General features: G+C 36.2%; 1 protein-coding gene across 6 annotated transcripts in view; it reads right to left on the reverse strand.

Annotated features, from left to right (window-relative positions):
- Window positions 1–24,163, reverse strand: part of LOC117159114 (uncharacterized) — a 585,240-nt gene that overhangs the window by 21,503 nt on the left and 539,574 nt on the right. For all 6 annotated transcript variants that reach the window (XM_033338664.2, XM_033338665.2, XM_076619743.1 and 3 more), the window contains one exon: window positions 7,645–7,825. In XM_033338664.2, coding sequence (XP_033194555.1) covers window positions 7,645–7,825 — 181 coding nt within the window. The remainder of the gene's footprint in view (window positions 1–7,644; window positions 7,826–24,163) is intronic.

A 24,163-nucleotide genomic window follows, 5' to 3' on the forward strand; every position in this document is an offset into this window, starting at 1 on the left:
AACGAATTCGACGATCGTCAATTATTTCAAAAGAACAATGTCTCTTTTCATTTTAAATCCGCTTGTGCTGACAGACAGATAAATAAGAGCAATTATTTCGACAAAAGAATTATTCGATAGACAAAAAATGTGTCTTTGTCATCAAATCTTTTCTAGTGTCGCATATTGAACAATTTCATCTCGTTTCACAAAGTGCTTAAAAATGAAGTAGCTTGTTTCAAACGTTTGTGAATTATGTATCGTCCAATGGTACTAACTGAGGGTTTGGATTACATCAATTCTTTATCTTAACTGTCCCAATTTTCCACATATTTTATTTAAGTAATACCGTCCAAAATTCTCAAAGAAAGGAAACGAACAGAAAAGGAAAAGGAACTTCGTTGAAGTCTACGATCTCGCGCTGTAATATTTTTTAATAAAATCTTTATAACACGTTGCATCAATTTATCCCTAGAGAGGCAAGGTCGAAATTGCAGATTTTTGTTAGAGACAGCTGAGAGGAGAGCTGGAGATGATATGTAAAGACAATTATGCATATAGTAGCCTCTTTCTAAAAAGCAATTAAAGGACGGGCGTTAAAAATTCGTTTCAAGCGTATTTGCTACCGCCACGTGTTACGAGGATAGACGGAATTTACAAATACGCGTGCACGCCTGTGAAGAAAAATATGTAGCACGATCTGGCTGCACTTTTTTCCGCCAGTTACACGGAACCTTATTATCGTAGCTTTAACGAAATGGTCGGCTACTAGTGCTCTCAGCGACTCTTGCAGTTTAATTTATGCGAGTTTACCGTGCGCACGAATAAGCACGATAATTGTGAATCCCGCCGAATCTAGATTATACCCGTGGATCTAGAGATTCCATGTTAAATCGTAGTTTCGCGTATATGTATATCGTGCGGTGCTACTTTGAATTTCATACAGTTTGGAGAGCGTTCAAAGTGTATCGAGCATGTGAACAAACACCCTCTACCCTCGGTGATATTATCATTTTGTCGATAACGACCGAGTTAACCGCATGGCCTGCTGCTACTCCTATCGGTCGGCTTTATCTTCCTCTTTGTCGCGGATTATTTATTTATTACACCACGCGAAAATCAAAATGCCGCTGCTCGCACCGGATAACAGCCGGATCGCATTACTGAAAACGCAGACGTAGCCTTTATTTATCGAGTCCTTCAATTACGGCGAGGTTAAGGTTTGCCATTTGGCATTCAACCAAGATTCAGATGGGCCGAGGGGGTGGTATGTCCTCGTAAATGTCGTCTATGTAACCGGCTGCTGAAGGGGGTACGTTATGCCGTGTGGCCGGACATAAACACGTCGTTTTTAGAGGCATTATAAAGATAATCTTATATACGGATGCTTGCCCTGCAGGATTCGGGCTGCAGTTTCCGTTCGTTAATGAACGGGGTTGCATTACGATGGAGCGAATTCGAGAAACTTTAAACTATAAAAGTTAAGGACAAGAATTAATTCTCGCATATCGTGTCTTTTCTTTTATTTTTTAGCAGAATATAGCAAGGTACTTAGGTAAGATATTATTAAGTTGAAATTCTATTATTTCGTTACGATTAATTTGATCTGTAAGAAATCTTTTGTATATTATACTTTATCCTTCGTACATCGCGAATGCTGTGTCACAGATTGTATAAAAAGATGCATTTTTAAATAGCAGTCTTCAGAATCAAGTGGTAACTCTGATTGATAAATGGTTTCTTTTAACGTAATACCTGTTTTTGTGTATTGTACGTGCCTTTGAATTGTTTGACGAACGTAGCAATGAGCGAAGTAACTTTATTGTTTCTTGAGAAACGCTTTGGATTCAGGTTTGTACGTATAAATCCCAGCAATGGACAACGTGCTTTGTAAAGCATTCAATTACGTGGGCAGATAAACTGATTTTGTAACGGGAATAATTTATTTCGCATTTATGATTCGAAAGCTTTATTGTGCCAAGTAAAATATCGTTTCACTGATCATTTTACTGTCAATTGCAAGAAACAGCAGTGAGTCGTGTTATTATAACTTCCAGTACACGCGAACATTTTTAATTATACACTTTATTACGCTTAGTTGTTATAACTTTGATAAATGAATTTGAATTTAACAAAGTAGGTAAAAGCTATCGTTTATTCCTCTTTTTATAGGCTTCATGAACGAATAATAATATATATGATATAAAAACTGAATTGAAACGGAACATATTCAATTTATATCGTAAATAGGAAAACTAAATAGCAATATTTTGAAAAATAAAATTCACAGCAAAATATCTGCATCGATATTAAAATACAAAATGTCGTAAAGAAGAGCAGGCTAATATTTATAAAAAAAAAAAGAAGATTGGGAGTATTCGAATACTAGGTGGTAGCACTTTCAATGCTCGTATCCCATATCCAGTTACTTTAAAACGTATATCAGTTATCGGCTGTCCATTCCAAGCACGTTTCCCAACAAAATTCGATCAATTTTCGTCGCTTGAGCGTCTCACGAGAGCTCGATCGTGGATTGACGAATACGACACCGGCTGCCAGCGAGGACCAACGAAAAATCATCGAATTTATCGAGAGATTAGGTCACTTTTAACATCCTCGCCCGGGACTGCCACAATAGGAGCTCCGTCCAGGAGTTCATTCTCCATCCACGTCTTCGAGTACGACGAAGGATGGTCATCGTCAGCAACCAACCCCTTTTCCATCGCCTCGTTCTCACACCGACCAAAGCCCGACCGATAACCAGTAGTAGATAAGATTCTTTCTTTTCACCGAGAAGAAAGAACCTCTCTCTCTCTTTTTCTTCGCCTCTCTTACATCCTCCATACTTCTTTTTCACTCCTCTGCAACGATCTATACAGTGTATCCAAGAGTAAGTCCATACGTCATCCCGAGATATTCGTTTCCGGAGTTTCTGACTATAGAAGAATGAAAGAGGGAAGAGCAATTAGACGGAAGATATCCGAACGACGGACATTGTCCACGGGTGGCGGAACTGCAGAAGACATACGAAGAGATACTGGGGTAACAGCGATTGCTAGCGGCGGGACTACAAGAAAGAAGAATGATGCCGAACAGCATAGAACGTGCGCGAGAAACGTCGACCAAGTCAGACTCGAAGGAACTGCTGCGGAGAAAGAGTTTTTTCGCCTCCTTATGATCCCGCCTTTTTCTTCCACAAGCATCGCTTGTTTTGAATCCGTCTTCTCATACTCTTCCTGGTTTTCCGATTCAGGGGGAAAATTGATCGTCTTTAAACTCTTTTAAAGAGAATCTTGAGCGAACTATGAAATATGCTTGTCAGAAGTCAAGTCGAATCCTCGATTCTACTTACCACGAATCTCGCAATTTCATTACGCTAAGGTCAATGATTAATTCTCGAAATACGAATTACATATTCGTTTCTGTGAGTTAATTTGTTATCAACTGATTATTCTCTGAATCGCCCATTTTGAATTTTTCGTCGCTTTATTATATCGTAAAAGGATTAAAAGATATTGGTATGATATATATGTATGTACATCGAAAGTGAAAATGTTTCTCCGATCTGTCGATCTTTGTTACTCGCGTCCATTATGATCGTTCTTCCGTCACGCAAAATATCGCCATATTGCATTCTAACAATGGCTAATCGTGAAATGGACATTTAAAGGTATTGCGTGATGATGTATGCCGTTATTGCGATAACGTAGCACGTGAACTTTAGAACGTGTGATTGGCTGCCACAGAAGGTATGCGTGTGTGATAGGCGTATATACTACGTGCAACAAAGGAGCTAGAAAGAGAGAAAGAGACGAGCAAGACGGTAAATATGATTAGCGATCAGAGAACGATATACATTCTCTCCCCCACGTAAGTAGCCGCGAAGGCATTAGTCGTGAATCAGAGGCGATTCCTTGAGTCATCCGAGTTATTTGATAGCCTTCATTTCTCTTGACAATAGAATTCAATTATTGGAACGTGTATTGTCTACTCTCTGTAGCGTATATGTGTATTTACGTGGCAAAGTGTGTGAAAGTAGAAAAAAATTACGATGCTTGTGAATGTCACCTTATTCTGGTATATCGATGGAAACGATAATATACTGATCGCACCGATCATTATTTCAATGAATTGTATTGCAGAATAACTTGTCAGATAAGCTGTCGTTACCTATCTATTAGTAATAAATCACAGCAATTGATGTGAAAGGCGAAAGACGGATTGGAATACATAGCTGGAGAACAAAATCAATTAGAACTTTTTCGCAGAAGTAGAAAATCATTCTTGACTGATTTTTTATAAAATATATCTTTGCTACTTTCGCTTGAAAATTCGAGTGAGATTATCTATGGAGGAATGCATAAGAATTGTACGTTATCATAACGTATAAAAATTTACTACAAATACAGAAATAACTGATACGCGTATTCGTTTTTAGATAAAATATGTACTATATACATAATGTACATATTTGTAAATTTTTCGCATCTATGTTAACTATGTTGATGGTACAATTAGATAATAATATGTTTCATCGTTAAATGTATGCCAGACGTTCAATAATTCTCGCTTTTATAAATACGATGAGAATGATCACTATGTGAACTTTAAAAATGTGGATAAAGTGATAAAACTTACGACTTTCATAACTGGTTGAGCCTTTACGACCTCAAAGCTGTACGTAAGATACAACAATTGCTTTGAAGATTGTGAAAGAAAGACAACTATATGAGAGAACAATACCTTATTTATTATAGTATACAGGATGCAGCCGAATAACGTATACAAGCGAGCACGAGGTGATTCTTTATGAAAAAATAAAAATAAAATATGGAATAAAATTTGCTCATTTAAGACTTAGTTTTCGGGGAAATCGAGTTTGAAAATTTATCAAATATACTTGAACGTGGCTAATTCCGGATTGGTACTAAATAATCGACAGGAGGTTGTTCAGAAGGTGCAAAGATAAGTCGAACATTTAGAATAAAATTTGTCCGTTCGGGGCTTCATTTTCAAGAAAATAAAGTTCCAACACGTTTAGTTAAGAATCGACCTAGTACACGCGTATGATAAATTTTCAAATTTATTTTTCTCGGAAACAAAGCGTCTTGAAAAAGAGTGTTATTCTACGTTTTCGACTTATTTTCACACGTAGAATAACTTCCTGTCGATTATTTAATCCTGCCTAGTCCGGAATTAACCATATGCAAATATACTTCGTAAATTTTCAAACTCGATTTTCTCGTAAACTAAGCCTTAACAGAAAAAATTTTATTCCATATTTTGTTCTTATTTTTCCATAAGGAATCATCTCGTGCCTGCTTGTACATGTTATTCGACCGCATCCTGCATATAATGTATATATACTATAAACAATTATTATTATTACGTATTAGTTTATTTTAGTTTATTAAAAATACATTTGAAACATTAATAATTTGACTCAGCTATGTATGTACCGTACTTGTACAAATCTATTTTACAGTTTCATTAGTGTCACAAGTTTTCATTTTATAGAATTAAAACTCTCGAACAAAAATAATTTCATACCTGCCGTTAAAAGTAAATTGTCTTTATTACCGCACGACGACTTGAATTGAAAACTGAAACTAATCACACGTGGAACGGATTGTATCACGCACAATTTGCCTGGAGGCAAATGAGAGAAGTTCATGATTGCAGTACGTGGTCTCTGAAATTGCAGAGTCATGATTATTTTCACTCTAATTGTATGACGACGTACCGATATTCGAAGATATCGATTGAATACGCAAGTGATTCTGGCCGCATTCCGAAATCAGCTATCAATTTTGAAAGCATCATTGCATCCCTGTCAGATGCCAAAAGTTCGGTTAAAGACATCATCGTGTTATCAGTGTACTCGGTAAACTTCGTGACGCATCCTGCCTCTTGCTTTTCGATTTTAGACGCTTGCCAAGCGAAATTTGGCAAAAAGGAACGTTGGCTCGAATTTATACTTTTTACCATTTTATTAAACCGACGTAAAGTACGGTTAATTAAACTATACGTTTTTTACGTCGATATTTATTAAGTGAATTTATCGTCCCTTCCGTTCCATTAAATATCTGTCTCTTATAGTATTCATTTTTCACTCGCGATTTTATAATTGATGTATTTAGCGTCTCTTCTATAAGATCCACTCAGTTTTCGTATTTTTCATATAATCAGGCTGCGAATATTCGTGCGTTATGAAAAATTTAAATGTATAAAAATACAGAGAGTACACGTAATATATATATACACGATATATACTGGTTGTTACAAATATTTAAAAGAAAAAGCACATTTAAGTGCAAATTCTTTAATTATGTTCATAAACGTATGAATTTGCATAAACGCATTCGTTGTTTAATTATATGATCAAATTACATGTAATTTATGTAAAAATTATAATATTAATTATATGTAGAAATTGGAGCAATCTTATATAGAGACTAATATAGCTTCTGCATACTACAACAACATACGAGAAAGATGGTGATATGTAAATGGTAGCGAGGAGGCCAAAGTAGATAGATTAGCATATGACATAATTATGAGTTAATTATTTTAATTTAAGAAGAATTTTCTTCCACAAGTTTTATCATTTATATTATCACTTTATTCTACATACCGTGAATTTACTTTTTAATAATCATTTGCATCTTATTGTTGACCTAGGAATAAAGCACAATACTTTAAGTAGAATATTTTTCCCAACGAATAAGGACATATGTATATCACAGAAAGATAGCGTTAATTAATAAACTTTCAAAACAAATGATTTCCCGAGATCGACTACGATCAGTCTACAAATAACTTTTTATGAGTCTTATTATTAGTTTGCAAAACTAATAACTTTAATATATCTAGCAATTAGACTAGCCGGTCCTAAAACTTTTTGTCCGCTGGAAGGAAATCCGGCTTTAGCGTGAAGAATTTATTATCTCAAACTCGGCGTTGTACGTGAGAACTTTTTCTATCGATCAGCTTAACTCCCGTTTTGCTCGCTTTCTTCCACGCGATGATCTCTGACTGCGGCGTACTTCAACGCTACTACCTTCACCGTGGGGACTTCCCGTCGCACTGACATCTCCGAGAGATATTACACGTAACGTATATCACCAGGACATTTCAACAACAATGCGCCACAGTCTTCAGGGACGTCAAGAATCGAGAGATCGTCGGAGCTGTACACTTACGCGAGCAAACTTTTGAAATTAATAAGTTTCGAAGGAACTGCCCACGTTGCGCTTGTATTCGTATATACTACAAGTTTTGTAGACCACTAATTTTCTAAAACAATCGTTGAACCACCAGGGAACTTTACCGTGGATTAAAAGAATAAAAATAGAAAATTATACCTTACTAGGATTTCACGCTGGAAAAGTTTGCCAGTTAATTATTGTTCGCGTTATTATAGATGCCATATCGTATTACATTTTTACGAATGTTTTTACAAATTTTGTAGTTTTAATTACGAAACATTTCAATTGTTATTTGTGTAAATTTCGCCCGCTCGAAACATTGTACGTGTACACAGCTTTATTTTGTGCATTATAAACGACTAATCAAACGAAAATATAGCCACCTTTATACGTGAACTCTTATATGGAAACAATATGTTATAAATTTGCGAAGATAATGTAAAAATTTAACGTTTACCTGATAAAAGCATAACCCTTGTCCTTGAATACACGAATCTCTTGGATGGATCCAAAAGGCGAGAAAGTTTTTTGCATTAGCTCTTCTGTTAGACCATTAGTTAGTCCACCGCAGTATACTGTACAGTTGGTCGGACTACTTTGATTGTACACTTCATCGAAAGTCAATGGTTTTGCGTTTGCTGCAAATAAATAAATAAAAAATGTTAGTTAAATTTAGATTTACTCCATTATCAGGATAATGCTGTGGATCGAAGTGATGACAAATATTTGTCTGTTTGTGTTCTCTTTTGATTACGTTACCTGTTAATACATTATATGTTTTATACTAAACATTCTAAAATATTAGTTACTCAACATACACTTGTATGCATATGTCTTTAGAATTTTCTAGCATACTTTAGATATATCAGTATCATACACTTTTTTTGTCACTGTCAGTTGGACACTTTTTTTGTCACTGTCAGTTGGACATAATAATAAAATCTTAATGAAGTAAGATAATTGGTAAAGAATATTAAAAGGTAGAGAAAATTGTCTTATGTTAATAACGTCCGATTAGCATAAAATTGGATAATTAATTAGAATTTCGGATATTTGAGGTAGAAATTGATCTTCAGTCGATGTCGATACATTAATAAAGTCGTTAACACTGTCAAATTTGTAATCTAAAGTTCCTTGCAAAGTTCACTAGCTTCGCGAATTTACATCAAAGTTACACTTAAGTCTAATTAGCTGCAAAGTTTGCCAGATATAACTTTGCTGTGCTGCGGAAATTAATTGTAAAATTGCAAATAAAATATGTGGAGAATGGCAACGACATTATAAAATTCGATCGCTGGAATATTAAATGCTTTTTAATCCCGATACCAGTCTGATAGAGCTATTAAATGGCAGGCTGCATAATCAATATCTTCACCATTTGGTGAACCAGTTAAAATCCCTGATTGCTTTATCTTTAGAAACTTAGTTCGTAGTTTGATCATTAATAACCTTCATTGAAAGTATGAACAAAAAAAAAAAAAAACTATTTAATTTATGCAATGTATTAATCACGCCCGAAATGTTTCGTAACTTTAACAAAGTAAGGAACTCGACGAAAACCTAGCGGAAGATTAACAACTTTCTTTTTTACAATTTCAAAAAAGCCGTTATTTCGACGTTTCTACCGCATTCGAGAACATTTAATGTATAAACTATGTATAAGTTCATCGAAAGCTCCGATACTTATTGTCAGAGTAAAAGCTAATGCAAAACTGATGTGCGTTCGAATTATGGAAAATCTTTCTCTGACTCAACGTTTAAAGCTGAGATTTAAAATTGCTCCATTCTAAAGAAATATTCGACGTTTTAATGTATTTCAATATTTTTGATTTAATATGGTTATGCATCCAGTGTTCGACTATATTAAAACGTGTCGATAAAAGAAATATTCACACGTAACCAGCATTCCGTCTCAATGTGATTTATATTATTTGAAATACTACGCATTTTAAAGGGATTAAAATATTTACTTTGAATATACCTACATTGTGTGAGTTCAATGTGTTATAATATTTATGATAGAATATTGACAACCGAATGGTTTTCCAGAATAATGGACCTTAATGGAACGCATGCATCTACAACTTGTATGAGAAAAAAAAAGCCGGTACGATAAAATGAAATGTTTTATATATATAATTTTTATTCATGACTACTCCATTGATAATTAATGGGTTTAGAATATATAATAGCGATGAAAAGACACTATCTTTTAGAAAGTATACACAGTTACATGCACGTTTGTTTCATTTATTGTCTCTCTATTTATCTTCAATGATATATGATATCTGCATTCTCAAATAATGATAACGTTAGACAGCAAATGTTGTCGATAGTTTATCGAATTTACGCTTTTAATTTCTTTCGTTCCTCATATTGAAGCGGCAAAAAAAAAAAGAAAAAATATAACATGCAATTACCTAATTACCAGTGCTTTAATAATCTTAGAATTCCGCAACAATGTCGCTACTCGGTGCAAAATTAAAAATTAAGAAACTGAGCTGGTACACGATACGAAGTCATCGATGCATGCGATATTCAATCTTATCGATTAGTTTCCTATCGTAAGAAAATGTAATCGGTTCTATCTGTAAACGAAGAAAAATTTGCACACGTTAAAGAAACTAACTTCACCGATATCTGTTTGCTATTATCCGGTGCGTCTGCTTTGCTGTTTTAGCATCGGTGATACCCGGAGAAACGGGTCAGGTTTGACGACGCGGAACTCGGTGCAGCAGACTAGCCGTTCGAGATATCGAACGGCAATGCCAAAGAGGTTGAACCCCGTCAGCTAAGTTTACGATCGTACGGGGGCTTAGCCTATACTGAGGTAGCAGACTACGGGTGTAAACGCGACCGGTAAACCACAGCCTGTAATTGCCTCGTTCGAGGATAGAAGGTTCTCAGGACGTTGGAACGTTCCGTTAAGAACTTACCAGGGGGACGTTCTCTTCGTTTCTGAAAGCTCGGCATTATCTCTTTATTGCCCCCTGAATGTTATTCTCAGTATTCTCGGAATGTCTCAAACTCCCTTCTTCCTTCTCTGTCCCATCCTTCTCCCTCATGCGTTATCGGTTCGCTTTAAAAAATTTTCTTCCCGCTAAAACGCTTACGTAGCCACTATAATATCGATTTTTCTCTTGTGTCCATGAAATTATTATTTCCTTTTTACGAGGCCTCGAACCGCGCCGCTTTCGACGATCGATGTCGACCGAACGGCGAATGTCAAAGCGTTGCTCGTTTCGCGAACATTAGATATTGCCTGTAAATTTTCCTCTTTCATTATTTGAGACGTTTAGAGATTACAGGATATGCGGTCGGTCGATGAAATCACGCGACAAAGATGCTGAACGAGCTAAACGCTACAAATGGTAACAGGTTCTAAGAGTTTGATCAACGATTCGATTTTTAATATCTCGCTTTTCATATAATTTAATTTTCTTCGGACGATCGTATGGTTGACGTTTGTGGTTTTCATCTGTCAGCAATCTTTGTGAGATTTTGGCAAAACTGATCACGTCTATTATCTTGACTGTCGTTTCTATTAATTATACAGTAGAGTATCGATTATTATAGAATTCTAAATAACGGAACGATCGATTATCGGAACACCGATCGGTGGAAAATGTAAGGATGGTCCTTTGTAGGTGAGATTAGAAAATAAGAATAAAAGCCGACGTTCTTGTTTCAATGTAACATTAGGTAACTTGTAAAATATTCCCCGAATGGTGTCTGCAGAGGGAATAAAATTTCTTCGACAAGAAATCTTTTATTTTTTGTGTATCATTGCATGCTCATTTATTTGCATGTTTTGCGATAACAGGAATCTTTATTTTTATGTGTAAGGTTGTGTTATCAGTAATTATATTAGAAGTTATCTGTACCGAAGCATCTATATTATTGTACAAAAGTATTTCATCCGTAAAATTTGCCATGTCACGCACAATCTCTTAGTCATGAAATGTGTTTCAACAAACTATGTACATAATGTTATTTATTGCAGAGAAAGTATGTGTTACATAAATCAAATGACCTATGTTTTTATTATATATTTTATCAGTGTAGAATTGTGTAATAGGAATTTAACTTAACTTGAAAAATCTTTCTGAATAATTAATTTTTTCAATAATTAATTGCTTTCGCATTAAAATACGCATATTAAATCGTAAGTCGGGCATTTTTTCCTTTCTAAAAAAGACTACAAATTGAAAAAATTTTTTTTCTTAAACGTGCATTAATCGCAAATCTTTTTGTGTTTCCAAAAAATTCCAAATATCGTTATCAATTTTCCAACAAGATTTCTAAATCTTCTTTAAAAGTCTTTTAGAAATTACATTAATAATAATACTTTTTACGCTTTCCGCGTGAAAAATCATCGATCGAGAGGATAGCTATAACATCTGATCGCTAATCTACGATTTCTAAGTTAATAGGAAAGAAAGCCAACTGATCTTGTCGAATATACTTTTTCGTTCCCCGGATTTAATGTTGAAAAAAATCGAAATTCATATCGGAAGATCTATACGAAAAATTGCCACGAAAGCTTTAAGGGATAGTAGGCTGAAAAATTGAGGAGTTACTATAGATCCATACTATGATAAAGCTTTCATACTGGCAAGACTCTTTGAATGAAAATCAGCTTTAAAAGAAAAGATCGTAGAGATGAGATCGGTTCGCCCGAAAGGCTTCCTTAGATAGAAAGAGTAACCATTTGCGATCAAAAATTTTATCCGGGCTTATTCACGTTGAAAGTTTATCGACTTTTGAGTGATTCGTAACCAGCTCTTGTTTCAGATTGTATATGCTAAAAAAGCAGATTTATTAAAACCGTACAATTGAAATACAGTTAATCTAAAATAATTCCAGCGTTTTCATAAAATATTGCTTAACGATAGAATAAAAATGAACGTGTATTATTCGAATTAATATCGTCACATTTTTTTTGATTAATGCAATGTTTCGTTGTTTAAATAAAGAGGAATTTCTTTTATCTCTAAATAGAAGAGTTCTCTTCGTTCTTTTTAAGAATGACAATGTTTGAATGAGATCTAATATGATCGTATAAAAAAATCACCCAATTAATATATTAAATAATCATATACAAAAGTAGAAATTTTTTTTTATTGCAGATGACATAGAAATGAAGTATATAGCTATACAATTACATTAAAATAGGTTTACTACCCATGTAATTATTGTATTCCTGATAAAACGTAACAAGTTTATCAGTTACATACTTGACACGAAGTACATACTTCGTCCTCAATTTTTTCTTCCATAACGCAATATTTACTTGAGAAAAATAAACATGAATTTTCTTCTAAAACATAAGCACAAATTACGAATAATGTACGAAAGTTATTCGCGAAAATAGACGTGAAACGCATAAAACTCGCGGTAATACCACTTTCGACTGCTCGATGTTCATGTTGACGCGTTCTCAAAATAGTCATGAAAATTCAATAGTGAAAGTAAGTGACACCTCGTAGCAAGGAAATTTCCTGCGTCATTTCCTCCGTACCATCTTTCAATAAGTGACCTATATTTCGTGTGCGCGGCCGGCCATCAGAAGCGGATATATCTCGTTTAAGGAAATCTATCTGCTACTATATTTACTGGACCCTTCGATTCGCCGTGTCGTTGCGAAGGTGATCCGTGATTTATGGCTGGTGGCTTAGACATAGTCGGCATAAGGCTCGCCATTACCGGGAGAGCCTGTAGGTTCCGCGTTCGGCTCATTAGGCAGCTGATTACACGAACGCGGCTAAATCGAACTTCCACACACTCAATCAATGGCGACCCGAGCATGCTCGCTGAAACTTTATTCTTATCTGGCCAGGGGAACAACTTGGCGATCGGCTAACTAGATTTATCGCGTGGATCTAGGAACTTTTTACTTGCCTGAATTCTCGATAACTTGCTAGCCAGCCAGTTCCGACAGGTACAGCCCGAACAGATGAAAGATCAACAAGAAATTCAGGGGGTAAACTCGAAATTTTCCCTTGACCGTGCCAGGCTCGTGCGAACCGGCAGCGTCCCGGAGTTTCAAGATCAAATGGAAAGAAAAAAAGGACAGAACGTCGACAAGGGGATGGAGACAAGACAAGAAAAAAAAGGAGAATAGAAAATAATAGAGGCGAGAGAGAGAGAGAGAGAGAGAGAGAGCGTCGAGAAACGCAGGGAAGAAAGAGAAAACGAAGAAAGGGTGGAAAACAGGAAAGTGAGAAAGGAAAAAAGAAGGGCCGACGATGTTGGACTTTCGCAATATCTTCTCTCGTTCTTTCTTACACTCGGGAAGGAAGTTTCCACTTTTCTCCATTTTATGGCGAATGGAATCTCTAGTGGTCGACGATGGAACTCGAATGTACGTATCTCGTACCCCCCTTAAATAACGTAGATACTTGAAGTTTCGTTGGCACTGGCTACCCCCGTAGCGCGCCAATATTCCCCCGGAGTAAATTCATGCTAGCAGCCTTTAAGTGGACATCGGCTCTCCCTCTGTCTGTCTCCTTTTTCTTTACTGCCGCCCATCTACAGATATTTGAATAATTAGTTCCCAGGCTGACGCCGTATTTATAACTTTCCGCTGGCCTGTTAAAGCGTTATATCGACCGGGATGAAAAGATAAAAATTGCTTTTCTGCTCTCTTTCTCTCCCTCCTCGCCCTCCATCCTGCCCTTAGCTTCTCTTATTGTCCTTCCCTTTTCTCCTTCCTTACTCGTCTTTCTTTCTTGGTTTACCACAGCACCTGGTAATTGTTGTTCCGTAATTGTTATCCGTTTTGCGGTACTGAAGAAGCGCTTAAGTCATTGTCTGCGATAACAGCCCTATTTTGCAATCATAATGACGCTCGTAGAATACGATTATTCGAAAGCGAGTAGCGTCATTATATCTAGTATAGGCGAACTTTAAAGGATAAATATAAAGGTAAAACGTGAAGGATGAAACATTCTCCTTCCTAGTGCTTCGTCAACTTAATTTTCGACGTTTTAAGGCCTTCAATTACGTCTGTGAATCGAACCAACTTAAACGTGTAACATGATTTCCCTACTAAAGAAAAATATACGTGACACGTAACATTAAATTTAAAAACAACGTTTATGGATAATACAATATCTATTATCTATTTTATGTAAAACAAATATAACGTATTAGAAATTTCATATCACAAATTCCCGTTATCACAAAACGTAATGCAATTACCATTATTTATTACCTATAAAAAGTTCAAAGTGTGTATTTTCTGTATTCGATATTGTAAACACTAGGAATCATAACGATAAAAAAATGATTATTTTTCAAATCGTTTCTTCTGAATCCTTCGTTTAATATCGACAATACTGTAACATTAATATTACTTTAGGTATAAAATAATGTTCGTTTCGCTATTTTACAGTGTATGTTACATAACACTAATCTATGATCAAGTAGATTGAATAAGACTAAAAAAAAATGTGTTATTACTAGAACAGTGTTAAGAGTAAAATCTTCCAAGACGAAATTTAATAACCACAATTCGACGCAGTAGTGTGCACGTAGGTAAAAGTGCACGTGAGTACAAGGAAAAAATGACATACAATATAGTTACAAAATAGTACAATAGATTGTGCGAAATATCACACGAGTTGCTAATTGTCGTGTTCAATGTTACTTCGCAATTATTACTAGGATTTGTGCATACACATCTGTATCTTTTACGAAGCGTAAGATTACTCCGTTCCTCGATTCTAACTAACTAAATCAGCGGAATAATAGAGGTGAAAGTACTAAGAAACTAAAAAAAAGACAAAAGAAATTATTAAAAGTGAAGGAAAAAAGTGAAGAAAGATTCAGCGTACTTTAGCGTCCGTTTTACCTTGCTCAACTTGTACAACTTCTTTCTCTCTTTCTCTTTTCTCCCAACGCGTGTATCCCGTAGCTTTGCCTATCATTCTATTTTATATGTATTTTGTTGCACAATTTAGAATATTCTCATGTCAAAATATTTTTCAAACAGAGGAAAATAGACGAGCATGCATACTGAAGCCAATGTGTACATTGTATCATAAAACGTTATTGTATTATAAAACGTTACGACACAGAAAATTACTTTCAACGAAATTCGAACGATGACGTCGCTAAATACGTACATACACGTATGTATTATATATGCTACTTTCTATCGTATGCACACGCGTTGTACATGTATATACGTACGTATGCAGAGTGCCGAAAAAAAGGATTCGTTGCTTTAAAAACGTATAGCATTTTCGACCATCGATAAAAATTATCCAATTAGTGTAAGTTATTTCATTCATATTGCTTGACAATATCCTTGTATTATATATCTTTGCTTAATATCGTTAATGGCATATTTTTGTGTCTTCTTACTAGCACTGTTGCATTGCTTGGATCATTTTCGACTTAAATATGTTTTTCTAGCGTTAAAAGATTTCTCAAATTTAAGGAAAATATGAAAGTATCATTTTTGTTCCGATTTTATATCAAAACGTTAAAATATGAAACGTTTCTTTTTCCGTTGAAACGAGAATAAGACTGAGATATAAAAATTCGAAAGCGGTAGCAGGATTAAATGTAAGGCTAATTGTAAGATAAGGAAAATTGTCACTAGGCATTTAAATATCTTTGTCGTCTATTATGCTTCCTTTCTTATAATTCCTTTTACGCGTGTTCTCTTACTAGCGCTTATAACGCTCAGCAAACCTGAGAAATTCGTTCGAATCGGTAGAAGTGTAGATTGGAAATTAAGTTGATGATTAATTTGTGCAACATATTTATCGTGACAGGATATTTTCGCCGATGTTTCTAAATACTACACGTTAATAAAGACTTGTTTCTTTTCTTCAGTACCCTGAACAAAACGACCAAACAAGACTACCAATCCGATACAATACTTCTAATCAAATACTAAACAGCAGTTCGCTCACTCGTAACGTTAAGACACACACAACTCGAAATATCTATATGGAAATGTTCCTCGAAACAAACAATCGTTTATAAATCTATTTTGCAAAAGTTCTTCAAATCGTTGATTAATATAGTACGCGTCTAAGAATACTTGTATAATAGAGTGTCGATGATCTTTCAACAAGACAAAAAAAAAAAAAGAAAGAATAATAATAAGGACGAAAGAGAGAACAGCTGTATATACACGGAGAAAAATAATAGCGATAGGATATTACTTTAAATCAACGGGCAACGATTTAAGTCGATGCCAAGATCGGCATCGACTCGTTGCCTCCACTTCCGGTTGGTTTATCGTAATATCTTATGGCTGCAACAACAGGTAGCGGTGCTGATATTTTTCTCCACGCAAGAACGTATAATATAAAGTACGAAGAGTGAAAAATGGAAAGTTAAAGAGAATGTATAGTATAATTATGGTAATAATAAGTACAACAAAGATATAAGTAATGTAATATCAAGGTATTCGAAAAGTTAGAAGAAGTAATGGTATTAGAAAGAGATAAAAAAGTAAGAAAAAAGTATGAAACATATTTTGTAGTAAAGGGTAAATTAGATAACGTTCGTAGCTAGCTTGCTTTGAGTTTTGGTTACACTTACACACTTGTCTAAGCCCTCACTCCCTCTCTCTTTCTTTTTCTTTTTCTCTTTTGTTTGCTATTGGCCTTAACTCCTGCCGTATGTATCACCCTCCTGCAAAATATCCGTGTTAAAACGACACGTACGAGAAAATTGCGAAGTGCGTCGACGCTTCCTATAGAATACAATCGTTATTATGCATGTTCCGTTAAGTGGTCGTTATTGTTTAACGTTAATTGCCGTTTTGACAGAAACAAAGGTATTTGAAGTTTCTTCTTTCGTCGATTATATTTTCAGAATAGTCGTTTATGTTTATCAAGAATCTATCGAGAAAATTATGTTTCAAGGATTATAGAATCGATATAAGGGTGAAAAGAGATTCTATTTTGAATGTGATTATGTTCTTTATATTGGTCTTTCTCGTTAAAGAGCCTCAAGTTAAATAAATCTTTTCAGAAATTGGAAAAACTTTTAAATGGATTTGAACAAATATCTAAGAGGATTTTAAACTTCAAAATTTAATTAAGAATTATGTTTTATCGTTTCATGCAAAGGTTTTTATAAACTTGTATATTGGATAAAAATATATGTATAATACCTTGCAGTTTATGTAGAAAATATACCTTTAACTGTTAAGAGATTATAACGAAAAGTATTTCAATTGGAATTGAGAATTGTTGCATCTTCAATTCTATTCCGAGGTTATAAATATGACAACTCGTTGAAATTAGCGACAACATATATTACAAATATGATACTCAGGAGCTATTGAAATATCGTTTAAATATACGTTAGTTTATAAATCAGTTAGATCAATTGTCCAATTGAATGTTAAAATACTTTCAATGACTAGCTACGCAAAGTCTCGATTCTATGAAGCACATAAGAAATGTAGAAAAAGATACGTTCAATCATGAGCTTCTTTCTGCAAACGTGCACCATTTAACGACCTTCGTCTTTGAATGGATTTCTTTTTTCCTTGTATTATGTCTCTCGCTTACTACTTTGACTGTAGTTTGTACATTCTTATGCTGTTCAAGTACTAACGACAATTTAATGGATCCACTCATAATGACAAAAAACTGAGTATTTCCGGGCCAGTTCCTTCCATCTCTTCAGATTATGCTATAAATAGCGCGATACGTCTTTTTATGGACGGTATTGTACGATGTATTAACGTACGATGAGATCGAATATAATTTCTAAGTTGACGTTACAATCAAGCTGTAAAATTTTAAGATCAAATTTTCTTTCATGAGATAACAATCTTTACGAGGAAATGCCAAGATTCATATCTCCGTTTATTTGCAAAACTTAAACAAATATAAATTTGTTTGTCGGCTGCTTGCATCGATTAATATTACGAGTACAAGTTACCGTATATTATAACTAGCAACGTTTTAGGCAATTTAGCAGCTCTTGTATCGACTTCCGATCGTTTAAACAATCCATTGTTTATAATAAAACGTAAGATATCCGTATTTCGTCTGTAAGATTTTAACGTTGTATTTGCCACGGAATGTTTCGTTCACTAGAACTGGAAAAAGGGTTTACGATCTTCTCGTTTCGCGTAACACGCCGCTAAAAAAGCTGTAACGGCTCTAATGTTTTCTTACAAGCAGCTTATTCCCCTCCGTCGCTTTGCATTACCATTTATCGATCTTATCGCGACAATACGCGCCACTATCAATTTCATCTTGCTCGCAGCCATAAACAAGCTATTACTCTGCTGACTGTTCGATTTGCAGCACGCGTTAGCCCCGTGTGCCCCAACTCGAGCAATGAAACAGTACTTGCTAAGTACGTCTCTCATTCAACGAGGCAGTTTAATAATCCTTAAAACGAGCACTCCAGATTTAATTACAGGGAATTGGGAGATCGGTCTGCTTCAGGGTTACGAACGTAAAGCCCTACACTACTGAGTATTCTTGAACAATAAACACGGACGCATGTTCCCCGCAGGGACATTATCAGGATTAATAAACCCGCGGGTTCAAACCACGCCTACCATACTTTGCCGAGACGGCTGAGTAACCGTGGCCGTTAAAGTTTCCGTATAATCTTGGGATAGGCGGTTTCGTTCCGCGGGAAAGCCGTGCTTCGAAACGTGAACACGCCAAAACTCTCGGCCGCGGCATCCAAACGTACGTGGAAGGGTTACTCGACTATTATTTATGAGCGTTGTTTCGTACTCGCCGTGCCGCTACTGTGATTATCGCCTACACGGCAACCAGCCACAGCCTATCTTCTCCTCTTCGTCTGTGATATTATCTGCTGGCTCGTCGTTATACGCGTCCCACCACGGATACGACCGATGCGCGAGAATCTTGTGCACGGATAAACGAAGTTGAAAAGAAAATTTATGGCCGCTCTTAACCTTCATCTGTTACAGTAACGGCGCTCTGCACGCGGTGTAAAGAGGCAGGCCGGTGATTGAATTGTAAACACGTATGGCTATATGTTTCTTCGCTCTTGCCGCCACTATTGATTAAGTTAATACCAAAGCGAGCGGCGATGAAGGAAGTTACTCGAATATTTTGGAAATGAAGTTTAGTCGAAGATCTTTTTCAAACTTCGTTTCCGTGTTTTAATGTTCAGGGCATTTGTCGATGGAAGAGATATTAGAATGCATAATCAATATTTGGGTATTGGTTTGGGTATGATAGCTTTGATACGTTGATATTTATAAGAAAATTGTACTCGAAAATTGTATCTGTATGGACTGCGTTCGAAAGAAAAGTAAAGGGAAACAACTATCGAATGTTTTACGATTTCAATTCTTTAAGAACCAAGTCGCATTGTTATATTCTTATTATTTAGTAATCGTAGAAATATATTTCTCTGGATGGTCCTGTAAGGAAAACACCATACGCTATAATTTGAGACCAGGTTTAACGATAATAGATAATTATCTATTATAAATATATTATAAATTATAATAGATGTCATTAGATATCGTTTAGATAATTAAGGGTTAAAGCGGCGGAAACCAAAGTTTTATATCGAAAAGCAACATTCGTATGATTGTGTCGATGTGTGTGTCTTGCGTAAGTGGAACAACTATATCTTCGAAACGGTTCGAGATGAGAAAAATGTCACAAGGTAAAATGAACTGGTATGGAACGAAGCATGTTCTGGAATTAATTTTATGCATTTTTACAAGGCAAGAGTATAATATTTATCTCTTAAGTGTAGAGATATTCAGCGATGTATCTCGCTAGGAACATGAAAAGTTATGTATAGGTATAAAACTCATATGTCCGGCAATATAAAGGAAAGAATGAAAAAATATTCAGAATGTAATACAGGATCGTCCAAAGATTTATTATAGCGCGTACTTCTTTTAGATCAATAATGTTATGCTGCATATATATATATATATATATATATATATATATATATATATATATATATATGTGTGTACTTGGATACTTTTTCCCAAGAAATGAAAAGTTGTGTCGATTAGCGCAGTGAAGAACATAGTGTTTTTATAAAAGTGCAATTTGGTGCAATTGCACTTTTCAGATGCGTAAAGATATATAAAGTTAATTCGCAGACATGCTTCATTCCATACCATTTCATTTTGCCTTATGACATTTTCCCCCGTCGCTAATGATTTTAAAAATACAGTTTGCCCTAGTTTCGTGAGACACCCTTTATATTTATGTACTCCCTTTAATGGTAACTAATCTAATCTTATGTGAACTACATTGTATTAAGCGTCGTTCGCGGCTCTATCACACATACATATGTCGGTTAAAAAATTTTTTGTTACAACCATTCTCTTCGCCGGCATTGTAAAATTCAGTACATACATATTTTGGAATAATGTTAACTCCAAGAAAACTATCCTTAAATGTCACAATGAATGTATCTATGTATAATCCCTCCTTGATTGTTTCGGTTATCTCCGCCAAATGTTATTTGTTAGTAGTTAATTCTTTCAAGAGAGAAGGTAATTGTTGTTGTTGCCAGCGGCGCTACAAGTATAGACCATTAACCAAGATTTACTTCTATACTCGACGAGCGCGCGGTGGCCGTAAGACGGTTGTGGATTTCTAATAGAGGTGTTTTCGTCTGGCAATCGATTACCGTAGTAGAATCTGGAACTCAAGGAGGCTCGTAGAGCCAGGTCTGGCCTGGTGCTTCGTGCTCCGTTCTACGTGGTTTTCAACTCCCTTCTCTGCGCGTCGGGCCAAGCCAAGATTTGTAGTCGCGGCATAAATTCGAGCTTTCGCCCTTCTCCGACTTGCCTTAATAGATTAGTGGCCCCGATAAAGGTGTCCAATACGCGTTTCTGTGTATTGAGTCGTTCCTACTTACTGCTTTAGCAACGATTGATTCGAATTAATTCGAATTCTGATAAAACGTTTAACACCACTGTCGCATTCTGACAAAACATTTAAAACACCTGTACAACCTCTGCTATCCTGTTCTCCGTACCGTCGTTTTTCAAGCGGAAGCATTTTCCTATCGCAAGAATTTTTCAAACATCCTGACTAAACGATCAGGGACACTGACCTCCGTTCCCTCAGATTGTCAAATAAAGACAACAATAGCCATCCGTTGTAAATGCTCTGTCTCGAGCCAAATGTAATATACCTTTTGGCGTGGCGTAGAATTTTAGCAATTAGTTTACGTGCTGTATGACGAGAAAGGTTGAAAATTGTTGCTCGATACCAACGACCTTTCTGGCCTTCAAGTTCGACAGTAAGTATGCACACATACACACACACGCACACGGGTCGCTAAACATTGGTAAACAGGTGTAAAAACATTTGCAAAGGAGGATAGAAGAAGAGCCACATAAACACATAATTACGTAACTGAAATGCACAGGAACGTGTATACACTACACTGTCAAATATTGATACACGCAAGACCGTAAACGTGTTGGAGAAAGACAGAGACCGGCGGTGTATGTACGCTAGGTACACAGCGACAGGAGGAAGCTTCATGCACGACACCGAGAGAAAGTGCGCACCCAGAGGCATGTAAGAAGAAAAGGAAAGCAAAGAGGGTGAACCGCGCGCGTTGAACAGAGACAGAGAGACGGCGAGTATGTGCAAGGGAAACCGATCCGAACGCTTAAAGAGCCACGGGGGTGTTCAACAGCGTTCCGCACTCGACGACGAAATGGCCTCCCGCCGCTTTATCGAAACGGGAAAACCAATCCTCTCTCTCTGCACCTTCGTTCGCCTTTCGCGTATGTGCTTATATTACCTTCGATCCGCATCTCTGCAAGTTCTGGCCACCACCTACAGGCACCAACGCTTACCCACCAGCTGCAACCCTTCTCCAACTCCTTCGTCCTCGATCCTATACCAACGTGTTCGGCATCTCCAGCCGAACCAGCCTCCCAACACTGAGTCGTTCACTATGTTCCTAGCAGGCCGCAACCCTCAGGAATTTCATTTCGTATGCCAGGGTAATTATATGCCGGAGTTTTACACACGCGTTCGTCCTTCTTTTACCGAGCCGTGTAAGTATCCCATGTAAGCGAATCCGATTCGAGTACCGTTCGGAAATGATTTCGTTCGGAGGATTGGCAGTGACAATAGTCAGTTAAGTGTGATGCGAGATAGAATTAAACGATAGTAAGTGATGCTTGGATCTATCTTGGTTGAGATTAGAAAGTTGCTCTTGTCGTGTGATTTCTTTGTCTAGATGCTGGTGGAGATAGTTTCATTGGTCGAACGTATATATGGTTGTTTGTAAGTGTGCTTCATAGAGTATTGTTAATTTTTTTTTTATTTAATATTTCACATTCACAATTTGTCCAATTTGGACATTTGGTAGAATTTTTTAGCTGTTTGATTATCATGTGGGTGGCTACCTTCAGCGGGGTACCATCTTCGTGTTTGTTAGGTTATATCCTTTATGGTATTGTTAAATGGCACTTAAATAATCAAATTCAAGATGGATTGTATTATTGAAATAGGAGAATAATTGTGAATGAAATATAATATTTATACCGTTACTGATATGCATATATTGAATATATATCAACTGATATGCGTGTAATGAAATGTAATAATTACCATATTATTTACGTACATGTTATTTCGGAAGTTTAATTAATTTTAAGTGATAAATTAATCTTGAAAATGAACTATTTTCTGACATCTGTTCTTAACACTCACGTACATGGATTTTTTAAATTTACATTGGAATTGAAATGTAGCCTGATTAAATGAATCGATTAAATGACGCGTGGTGTATTAAATGAACAAATTCACTTGTTGAATTTCACAAGTGAATTTCGATAGACGTCACAACTTCTATTTATTCCTGTTCCGAAGAACGTCCACTTATGGCAAAAAGTGGCTACTCAAAGAAAAAAAAAGAAAATAATGATATCACATTGCAAAAAGTAATTTCGTTTACAATACCAGAAGTCGCATTACTACCAGAAGTCGTTACAGAACTAATTTAAATTCCCTAAGAGTCTTAGATTCTTGAAGTTCTCTTAAAATTTTACAATCGCAATTGACCTAATTATCAGTTTTTCCATAAATTCCAGAAAAACAAACGATCCTGCTCGCACGTAAAAACTAAACTCCCACGACTCGTTCCAAATATGCGAACTTTCTCGAATTGCTTCGCTTAAGCTTAAACGAGGCACCGGCGACGATTTGTCCGGTGTTATCGAAAGTTTCGGAAGCGAAAGTCTTTCTAATCGCGGAACATACGGTCGTCCGTTTCATGCGGTTGTCGTATCCAGCGAGAGTAATCTATCCGAGAAAACGATACTGGTGAAATACTGAAAAAAAAGGACGTTGCGAGCAGGAAAAGCGTATTATGGTGGAAGTTCTCTCTAATACGAAGGTGCTGATAGCTGTGATTGCTCGACCAACGACATAGGGATGGGTTAGTGGTTGTAGCGGTGATTCTCCCCCGCAACCACCCACCGGTTACTACCACAAACATCCATTCGAGTTTCCAGCTAGCACAGACTCTTTTCTTCGTTCTCTCTTTACTTATCCATCTTTGTTGGCAGCAGTGGCTGTGTTGCATCTAGCGACGATCGTCGTTTCCTCCGCGTCCGACCATCATTTACCCTCCCCTTGCCCCTGCGCCGCGATTAAATGGTCGCGAAATTGCGACGATTTTATGCATACCGAAAGGCTTGCAACGCTTCTGTTCTCGGATTATGCCATGAATTAAAAAGTTGACACAGAAAAATAGGCTTCAATTTTCTTGAACAAAACATCGACCAAACTTATTGCTTCGATCGTAGATGTCTGATATGCATTAAAGCGGGTGCAATCAAATTTTTACACTTTTCTTCCAGTTAATCGAGCCTCTGCGACGATGATTAATTAATATAGCGAGAGTGTAGAAATACTTGATTTCATCGTATTATAGTCGAACGAAAGAGTTAGAGAGCATAAAAATTATAAACCGTTCCGAACTTGGAAGTTTTCAAAACT

The sequence above is a fragment of the Bombus vancouverensis genome, chromosome 7, assembly GCF_051014615.1.
Source record: "Bombus vancouverensis nearcticus chromosome 7, iyBomVanc1_principal, whole genome shotgun sequence".
Taxonomy (NCBI): Eukaryota; Metazoa; Arthropoda; class Insecta; order Hymenoptera; family Apidae; genus Bombus; species Bombus vancouverensis.